The sequence below is a fragment of the Neoarius graeffei genome, chromosome 3 (genome assembly GCF_027579695.1).
Source record: "Neoarius graeffei isolate fNeoGra1 chromosome 3, fNeoGra1.pri, whole genome shotgun sequence".
Taxonomy (NCBI): Eukaryota; Metazoa; Chordata; class Actinopteri; order Siluriformes; family Ariidae; genus Neoarius; species Neoarius graeffei.
The window spans coordinates 103,411,293-103,421,367 of record NC_083571.1 but is presented as its reverse complement, the minus strand read 5'-3'; the positions used below and the strand labels follow the sequence as shown (position 1 = coordinate 103,421,367).

Genomic DNA, 10,075 nt, shown 5'->3' with positions numbered 1-10,075 from the left:
TGGGGTGTGATGGTCAGGTGTCCATATAGTTGGGTTTTTTTTATATGGTGTATTTAATATATTTAGAATAGAATTAGAAATTACTTCTATAATCAGCAATGACTTACATTTTTGCAATTGGTGACTACGAGGCGATTAAATCTGTTCATTTTTACCCTTAACAAAAAACTAAACAGGTATTTGATCAATTAAAACAATAATAAGAGATACAATTCTGGATATGATCTGAAACCCCTTTTAATAAAGTCAAGATGAAAGATGTCAATTAAATAAAAAAAAAATTTAACTATTAAATATCAAAAGATGGCATCATTAAACAAATCATTCAAACAATTTTTCAAGGATGGATTTCACCATATATTAAGCCTACAGTATATATAGACATTTTAATCCATATAAAACTGGATAAAAATTACAGAAAAAAGAAAAATGCTAAAAGTCCCCTCGCACACTTATGATTGTGATTAGACATAACAGTATATAAAAGGAATGTGAAATGCCAAAAGCAGCACTCGGTCTTTCTGTATCTAGAGAAACTGCAGGCAGGACGGAGTGCCTGGAGAGAGACGAGGAAAAAAAAAGGAAAAAAAAAAAAAAGACTAAAGCGTGTTCTTTCTTGGGCATACACACAGGTCCATGGTATGTAGATGTGCTGCTAGCGTGCGGGCTCATGCATTTGGGTTGCTTCTCATGAGCTCAATATCTGCATCCACCATCTCCTTAACAAGTTCCTGTTGAACAATATTACACATGCGCACACGGTTAGAATCAGGGTCGGTGTTTCACATATGGAAAACTGAACTGGTTTGAGTTCTCACCTCGAAGGTCACTTGTGGCTTCCAGCCAAGTTTCTTCAGCGCTTTAGTGCTGTCTCCCTGCAGATAGTCCTAAAGACAGAGAGAAAGAGTTGAACTTCTCCTCCCCTATTAGCAAGACCTCCCATACTTTACAACCCTACACTTTCTCTCTCCCTCTCTATACTCCAACACACGTGTACACACACACACACACAGGTGTCAGGCTCGGTATCTCTTGGGGCAGGTGAGGGCAAAGGCAAGCCATCTATCCAACATGCCCCCCCCAACCTCTTGCCCAGTGACGGAGCATGATGGATTACGGGACCTCAGTGGCCGATCTTGTACTCTGTTCCCTTTATGCCCTTTCTCCTTCAGAGGCAGAGTGAGAAATGGGTTTTTAGTGGAGATTCTCAGGGTGCCAGCTTAAAGAGCTTGAGAAGCCTTTATGGCTGATCTGATTACACTGAAGCACTAAGGAACCGGAACACAAACACACTCACACAAACATTAATAGCACTTTTGTGAAGTCCAGTTTGTGAACCATAACCAGGGTGATTATAAAAGCTAACGTTAAAATAAAGGGCCAGATTTTTGGACTTGTGTGTGCGCGCGTATAATAATAAATATTTTATTTATATATATATATATATATATATATATATATATATATATATATATATATATATATACACACACACACGTTTCCCCAAATTCAGTTTCTATTTGGCTTTGCATTTTTATCTAGAAGTTTATTTAATTTTTGAAGAACGCAAATTAATTTCTGTTTTACTGATTTCAGTTCTAAAACTTGTTTGTGTCGACTCCGGACATGTACTTTACTTTGTAAGACAATTCAAACTTCAAATTTGAAATATAAGCCCACTGTGCTTACACTCTTCCTGTCACCCAACATTTTCCACACTAAACTTTAGCCGCATAAACGTTATACAGAACGTTACATTTTAGGAATTAATGAACATTTCTTTTAAAAACTTTTTTTTCCCAGTTAATTTTGGATGCATTATTCTTAATTTTCCATGAGCTATTTTTTTTGTAATTAATTCCAGTATACTATTTTAATTTCAGCCACAAAAAAAATTATAGTTTTAGCTTTTAGTGCAACAGCTCAGCTTTTTGATATTAACTTTAGCATAACAAGTAAGCAAAATTTAAGTTACATACAGATAAATCTTTGAAACTGATGACAAAAACAGCATTCATTCATTTATCAAGTACCTGAAACAGCATTAAACTATCAGACCAAAGGCACATGCAACAAGTGTATTAATCATAATTAGGATTTACTGACGGCAAAATTAATCTCAGCTGGTTTGGTCACTCACTGGAGTTCAGCAAGTATCACAGACAAACCGAGAGAGAGAGAGATTCAGGAAACAAAAGAGAGGTACATGTTAATTCACGTTGCTGTCAGTTGATCAAACGGAACAATAGTGTGTGTGGTGTGTAAGACAGAAATTTGTGAAATGATTATTGCCTCAAATACCAGCTGGAGTTTCAGCTCTGCAGCTCGAAATGTCATGGCATGACTGACTGAACGACATAAAATACAATCTGCTTGTGAAATAACGAAGAATCGATAAAACCAAACATCACAGAGCGAGCGTCAGCATGCGTAAATTCAGAAAGGTGTTTGACGACTACGTGTGTGCATACAAAACAGTGTCAGTCATTAATCGGTCATACACACCCAGAGCTGTATTGCTTGTTTGTAATCTGCCATCATTATCAAAACGATCTGAGAAAAAGCATTGCTGCTGCGAACGTACTAATTAAATGCAAACACAATGACCATATGTGCTGCCATGATTAGGAATGTTCACAGTGACTCGATGAAAAGGCGGTGAGTGTTGAGACGCAGTTAAGAAACTTGGGTTCGCATCCACACACACACACACCAACAATGTTAACACCCTTTATTCTGCAAGAGAGGTGAAGAATTACAACCCTGTTGACTTGGCTTCGTCACTCTGTGTTTTGACGGACGTGACAAATTATTAAAATACTTCTAATGCTAAGAGTGATTCAGTTTGTCCTTTTGGGAATCCTTCTAGTTGTCTTCGTTGTACGGTATATCTGACTGATTTATGGCCGACACTCGCTCAGTGAAACCCTATAACAGAGGGGTTTCCCTTTAAGAAAAGGCTCCGTGTCTTACAGTGTCAAATTACTACATAAAATAAAACACAATCATTCAAATATTTCACTCAAACAGTCGAAGAAACTACAGGGTTTAGATCTGCTCCAATGACAACAAAAGAAATTCATTAGAATCACCTTGTAAATAAGAACAATCTTTTTTATTTATTTAATTCTATCTATGTTTTAATGAATCAATTGATTATTTGTCTATTATTATATTATAGTTCGGAGAAAAATATTTCTCTGCAGCATTTTAAATCGACTAATACTATTACATAAGTCCTAACAAGCCTTATTCAAATAACAGGTCAGAAACTGCATTGCAACTTTACTGACTTTTAATCAGATAATCTGTACCAGCATGAGAGTATTCTCAAGTGCTTAAGTCATCCAAATTAACCATCCAAAGGAACACAACTTGTTTTGTAATTTTTTTTTATTTTACTGGTTCCACACAATGCCCCCCCCTTTTTCAGCAGCAGTATATATATTAGGGTGCATCAGTTGCCCCCTAAAAATGAAAAGTTCCTCCGATCATGATGCATTTTTGTTTTTATGTTCCTTTCGGTAAGAAAACACACTGGGTGAAATATTTTGACAAAATTCAAAAGTTTAATGGTGGCACCAGGAGCTCAAAGTTATGGAAAAAGCTGCTATTTTATGACTTTTATGACAAAATTTCGATCACTTTTCATGAAACATTATGGCACCTTATAGAGTATACCAAATATCTTAGATACACATTTTTAGCACATATTCTAAATATATTATCAAGCACAGTTTGAGTTTTAGCTGTTCATTGAATCATTGTTCAACTACTTTTAAACAATACAAATGTATTATGAATCACGTTAATGCTTCTCAATCCCTTGCAAAGGTTCTTAACATGATCTCTGGCTCACAAGGAATCAATAAATGGAGTCCAACATTGTGATTCAAACCTTACGCGAAAAGATAAAATAAGCGTTTTTGGCAAAAAATGAACCTCATGGTGCCACCATTAGACTTTTGAATATGGTCAAAAAATTTTACAGGATGTCTTTATCGGTGAAAAGGAACACCCAAACAAAAACGCATCAGATTTTATGAAAGTGAGGGCAACTGATGCACCCTAATATATATATATATATATATATATATATATATATATATATATATATATATATAAAAAAAGCCCTGATTTGTTCAATTCTGACCAGATAAATTGAAAATAAAGGCACCCAAACCTTTGGATTTACTCTTAATTTTTAAATCCAAGTATCATTGAAATTAATCTTTGGATTTCAATGGGAACCTAAATCGATCAGGATGGCAATTTGATGACTTGGCACATAACATTCTCTAAAAAAAAAAAAATTATATATATATATATATATATATATATATATATATATATATATATATATATATATATATATATATATATATAATAATATCTGGCCCAGTCTATAATTGCGGGTACATTTCAAGTGTTGACTCTGTTAGTCATCTGTCAACTCTGTTATTGTTAAACTGGGCAATCCCATTCACGGAATCGACGACAACAGAGTTGACATTTCCCACCAATTTGTCTCAACTTTTAATCATATTATTTGTTTAAAAAAAAAAGTGAGAGATTCACTCAAATATCACAGAGTTGACGAATAATTCGTCTACTGTTGGTGTATCCTCAACATTTTGCTCAAATTAATGAGAGAAGAAACATAACATACCGTACTGCCTTTCTGAAGTTTCCCGAGACAGTGGGTGACATCTCTTGGTGTAGGTGTGATGTGTATTATTAAAAGTCTTTGTGAATTTTATGCAGTTTTATGACAGAGTAAACAAGAACATTCGGACGAAAAAAAAAAAATTACTGAAATTTCACATAATACAGAAAATAGATTTTCGATGCAATTGATTTAACAACAGTTAATAGAATAAGCCTAAAAAAAACAGATCGTTGGACTGAATCAGTTCATGTTTGTTCAAGTTGAACGTATGAATCAGGAGTCGAACACAGCCGATAATGTGGGGGGAGGGGCGGAGTCATTTAGTTAATGTTTTATGGATGAATTGGGTCTCAAATGTACATCAAGCATCGCTATTGGTGAAAGTTTGTCATAATTTGCATTATTGTTCAAAACTGATTCAATAAAAGATTTCAAAATAAAAAGGTTTTATCTCGGAGACGCGAAAATGTACCCCGAATTCTAGAATGACCCGTCTAAGCGAGCCATAATATTAAACCCCCCTGCCTCATTGTTTAGGTCCCCATTATGCTGCCGAAGTAGCTCTGATCCGTTGAGGCATGGACTCCACAAGACCTCTGAAGGTTAGCTGTGCTATCTGGCACCATGACGTTAGTGGCAGATCTTTTAAGTCGGGGACTCTGACAGGGGCCAGCATGGACACGGACCGCTCTGCAGCTACCCAGCCCCGTATGCAGCACTGTTTTCTGACACCTTTCTATCATAGCCAGCATGACCTTTTTCAACAATTTGCGCTACTCTAGCTCTTCTGTGGGATCAGAACAGATGAGCTAACCTTTGCTATTCACACGAATCAGTCAATGAGCCTTGGGTGTCCTTCTGTGGATCACATTTGGTAGGTACTAACCAGTACATACCAGGAACACCCAACAAGACCTGCAGCTTTGGAGATGCTCAGACCCAGTCATCTAGCCATCACAATTTGCTCTTGACAAAGTTGTTCAGATCCTTACACGTGCCCATTTTTCCTGCTTCCAACACATTAATTTCAAAGAACCGACTGTTCACTTGCTCATATATCCCACAAGATAATCAACATTATTCACTTCACTCATCAGTGGTTTTTAATATCATGGCTGAGCAGTGTCTATTGTATACGCTAAGAGATGCTATGTTACTGCCCAACATTGTATAATACGTGCAGAATGAGGAGTTGTGTTTCATAACCTAATCATTCAAGACCACGTTCAGTCATTTTCAGCCCAGAGAGTAGTTGCCGTGCAAATTACTGACTTTTTGGCCAAAGTAGCACCAGATTATGTTTTTAATGGAGCAGAAAAGATGGATAAATAGGACTATAAATGTGCAATACACAGTGTTGTGCAAAAGGCACCCTATATTTTTTTTCTTCATACAACCTTTGTTATAGATTTCTATTTTATGACTTCTACATTATCGAGTCAGTACAAAAACATTTTAGAGTCCAAACATTCGTTTTCCAGCACAAAATTAAATGTTACAGAAAAAAAAAAGTGTATCTGAGCAGCATATTACACAAAAGAGCACTTTTCAGATTAAAAAAGAAAACATAATGAAGGCTGCTGGGTTTTGGTGCAAAAATTAAGAAGCGAGTGGGACAGTCAAAGTGTCCAGAAGAACTGTGGCTGGTTCTGGAAGATGCTCAGTAAAACCTACAGCTCATTTCCGCATAAAACTGCACTCATTCTACGTACCTGAGACTACTTTTTTTTTTTTTTAAACCAAAGGGTCGTCTCACACCAAATACTGACTTTGGTTCATTTATGGCGGCTTACTGTTTATAGTATTTTTTTTTATGTTGAAACATTTAATTTCATTATTTTTAAGCCATTTTTAGTCTACTGCATTTATTTACATGTGCCTAAGACTTTTGCACACTACTGTAGTTAGAATTAGAACACCGGATAAAGGAATTAATACAAATCAAACTAGAAGGGCGCTCGGTAGTGTGCATACGTCCGCCGAGCCACATATTCAGATTTGTATCAAAGTCCAATCAATTGTTCCTTGGCCCATGGCCCACCTTTCACCTTTGTAGGGTTGATTACTGCAATGGCCTTTTCACAGGCCTGCCAAAAAAAGACCATCAAACGACTTCATGTGATTCAAAATGCAGCGGCTAGGGTTCTTACGCGAACAAAAAGAACAGAGCACATTACTCCAATTCTAAGGTCCCTTCACTGGCTTCCAGTAAGCTACAGAATTGACTTTAAAGCATTGCTGCTGGTGTACAAATCTCTAAATGGTACAGGGCCCAATTACCTCTCTGATATGTTGCAGCGGCCTAACCCAATCAGATCTACCAGATCGCAACAGAAAAATTTACTATTAAAACCTGTTGTTAAAACAAAGTATGGTGAAGCAGCTTTTAGCTACTATGCAGTGCAGCTATGGAACCAACTGCCAGAGGACATCAAAAATGCTCCTGCTGTTGGCAGCTTCAAATCTAGACTAAAGACCAAGCTGTTCTCACATGCTTTCTGCTAACTGATAAATATCATCATCTTTACATGTTTTAAACTTTACTTAACTTTTACAGTCTCTGCATGTTTTAAACTTTACTTAACTTTTATTCTATTTTATTCTGCTGTTTTTTTTTTTTACTGAACTTTTACTTCATTTTATTTCTACTATTGTTTAATTCTTATTATTTTTTTCTCTCTTCTTCCCCATTTATTTTATGTAATTTTATTTTCTATTATTTACTGTTTTGCTTTTACCTCTGTAAAGCACATTGAACTGCAACTGTGTCTGAAATGCGCTATATAAATAAACTTGTGCCTTGCCTTTCCTCAAAATCCGTTCACTACTTTTGGAGTTATGTTGGGAACAGACAAAAAAAAAAAAAATCCTGAATCCACATACATAACTGGACTTGCATCAAAATCTGATCAATTATTCCTTGTCCCATGACTCACTTTTTCTCAAAATTTCATCAAAATCCGTTCACTACTTTGTGAGTTACGTTAGGAACAGTCAAACAAACAAAGGCGAAAACATAACACAGTTGGTGGAGGTAAATATTAGTCATCATGAAACCAAGAGCATAGTCTAAAGAGTACATTACATTAGAAGACGTAGTAGTTTTGCATTTTTTGTCTGACTGAAGTGACACAGCACACCACAACATGCTTCATAACACTCCTACCAATCAATCAATAATGAAATTTGTTGTGACTGTTTTTTATCATTGAATTTTATCGATTAAGTTGCTGCACCCATAATTGACCCCACGAAAGAATATTTTAAATGAAATGGAGGCACCTTGTTATTCATGAAAGACTTGTTAATCTGCTCCATTGCCCTGAGGTATAAGTGAGATGGTGCAAATATAAGATCCTGTTATCATCCATTAGCATTGGAGAAACTAAAGAGCTTTCAATATAAAACAAACAGACGGTTGCCGTCCTGCACAACTCGGGGAATGCATACAGGAGAATCTAAACACACCACGAAGCACAATTAGGTTCATAACAGATCGTTTCACGTGTCTGAAACAGTTGGAAACATAAAACAGGATTTAGATGATTAAGCACATGGATTCCCTACACAGCGAGTAGGATGGTGAAGGGGGGAGGCCACAGATCACAGTTTTAGAATTGCACACTTTAGTCGAATCTCGTGGTTGTTAAGTTTCAAAATCGGCCGTTTGGAAGAGGAGTTTGAAGAAAAACCCTTCGTGAGAACATAAAATACAGCACCTCAACTTCACCAAGCATCATTAGAACTACAACTGGCTTTGTATGCGGTGGTCAGAGGAGACCAGAAATTCTGAGAGAAAGTCGGAGGTGAGTCAACCACGGTGTTTCATTCATGTCCCTGTCTCGTGTCCAAAAAACAAACTGGTGATGGCATCTATTCACTGGATGTATTTAAACTTGTAAATAAGATAAAGTTTTATTAATTCTGAGGGAAATTCTTGTGCCAGAAGAAGTCGCTCTATAACAAAACAGTACAAGCTGGAGCGAAGAAAAACAAAAACAGTGCCTCATAGAACAATAAAAATACTGTAAGGCTACGTTCACACTGCAGGCTGAAGTGACCCAAATCCGATCTTTTCGCCCATATGTGACCTGTATCCAATCTTTTATTGACAATATGAACGACACAGATCCGATTTTTTCAAATCCGACCCAGGCCGTTTGGATATGTGGTCCTAATTCCGATTCCTATCTGCTCTTTTCATATGCGACTTCAGTCTGAACCGCCAGGTCGCATTCATCCGACTTACACGTCATCAACAAGCCACAAACGTCACTATTCTGCGCTGAAGTAGGCGGCGGGTCTCTCAAAAAAAGTTACAACAACATGGCGCATAATCACGGGCGCAGATAGAGGGTGGGACGGGGGGGACTCGTCCCACCCAGATTTAAATTCACCTCGTTCGGTCCCCCCCACTTATAGGGAGGAAAAAACGTCTATGCTGTCTTTCTTTGCATAAGGCAAACCTCACGGAAAAATCAAAAGACTAATTACCATTCGGTTTATTGAGGTGCACGGCAGTGTATACATAGTTGCAACAACTCACATAAAACAAAACAAAGACTGATATTCGGTTGGTTGAGCTGCGCAGACTGCACAGGTTGCGAGCTCGAGCTTGGTTGCTATGGTAACCCACAACAAGTTTGACAGGCATATCGGGGTTGGGGTTGGTTTGCTGGCAGCTTTGTCCCCCCCAGTTTTTTGTCCCCCCCAGTTCAAAAAACGTATCTGCGCCCCTGCGCATGACATCAATGCGAGGGACGCTTCGGGCTGTGAAGGTTCTGAATCTTCTCAATGGAAGGACGCAGAGGTTAGGGAGCTGATTTCCATTTGGGGGGATGCAGCTATTCAAGCTAGATTGGATGGGTCATACCGCAACCGGGCGGTTTTACTTCCGTAAACACTGGCCATGCTCACTGCGTGTGACGTCGTCGTATCCTGCAATGCGCATGCGGAACACTTTTAGGTCGCTTTTCGTTCATACTGAGGATCACATACAAGTCGCATATATTTGTTAATGTGAACGACCTCACAAAAAAATCGGATTTCACAAAAAAATCGGAATTGAGCATTAAGCCTTGCAGTGTGAACGTAGCGCAAGTTACAAAAGGGAATAGAAAATGCAGAAACCAGTGCCTCGATGGTTAGCATTCTAATAGTAGAAATAAGATACGTTATGTAAGAGACTAACCTAATGGTGAAAATAAATATTGCACACGGCGGCACGGTGGTGTAGTGGTTAGCGCTGTCGCCTCACAGCAAGAAGGTCCTGGGTTCGAGCCCCGGGGCCGGCAAGGGCCTTTCTGTGTGGAGTTTGCATGTTCTCCCCGTGTCCGCGTGGGTTTCCTCCGGGTGCTCCGGTTTCCCCCACAGTCCAAAGACATGCAGGTTAGGTTAACTGGTGAC

At 37.9% G+C, this 10,075-nt stretch overlaps 1 protein-coding gene across 3 annotated transcripts in view; it reads right to left on the bottom strand.

The window, feature by feature from the left end:
- Nucleotides 1-284: 284 nt before the first annotated feature.
- gmds (GDP-mannose 4,6-dehydratase) overlaps nt 285-10,075 on the bottom strand; it is a 318,752-nt gene continuing 308,961 nt past the window's right edge. For 2 of the 3 annotated variants that reach the window (XM_060917807.1, XM_060917808.1), the window contains exons 11-12: nt 819-887; nt 285-731 (exon numbers count right to left, since the gene is read on the bottom strand). In XM_060917807.1, the coding sequence (XP_060773790.1) occupies nt 669-731; nt 819-887 (132 nt within the window). In that variant the 3' untranslated portion in view covers nt 285-668. The remainder of the gene's footprint in view (nt 732-818; nt 888-10,075) is intronic. The other variant, XM_060917810.1, reaches the window with a different exon arrangement.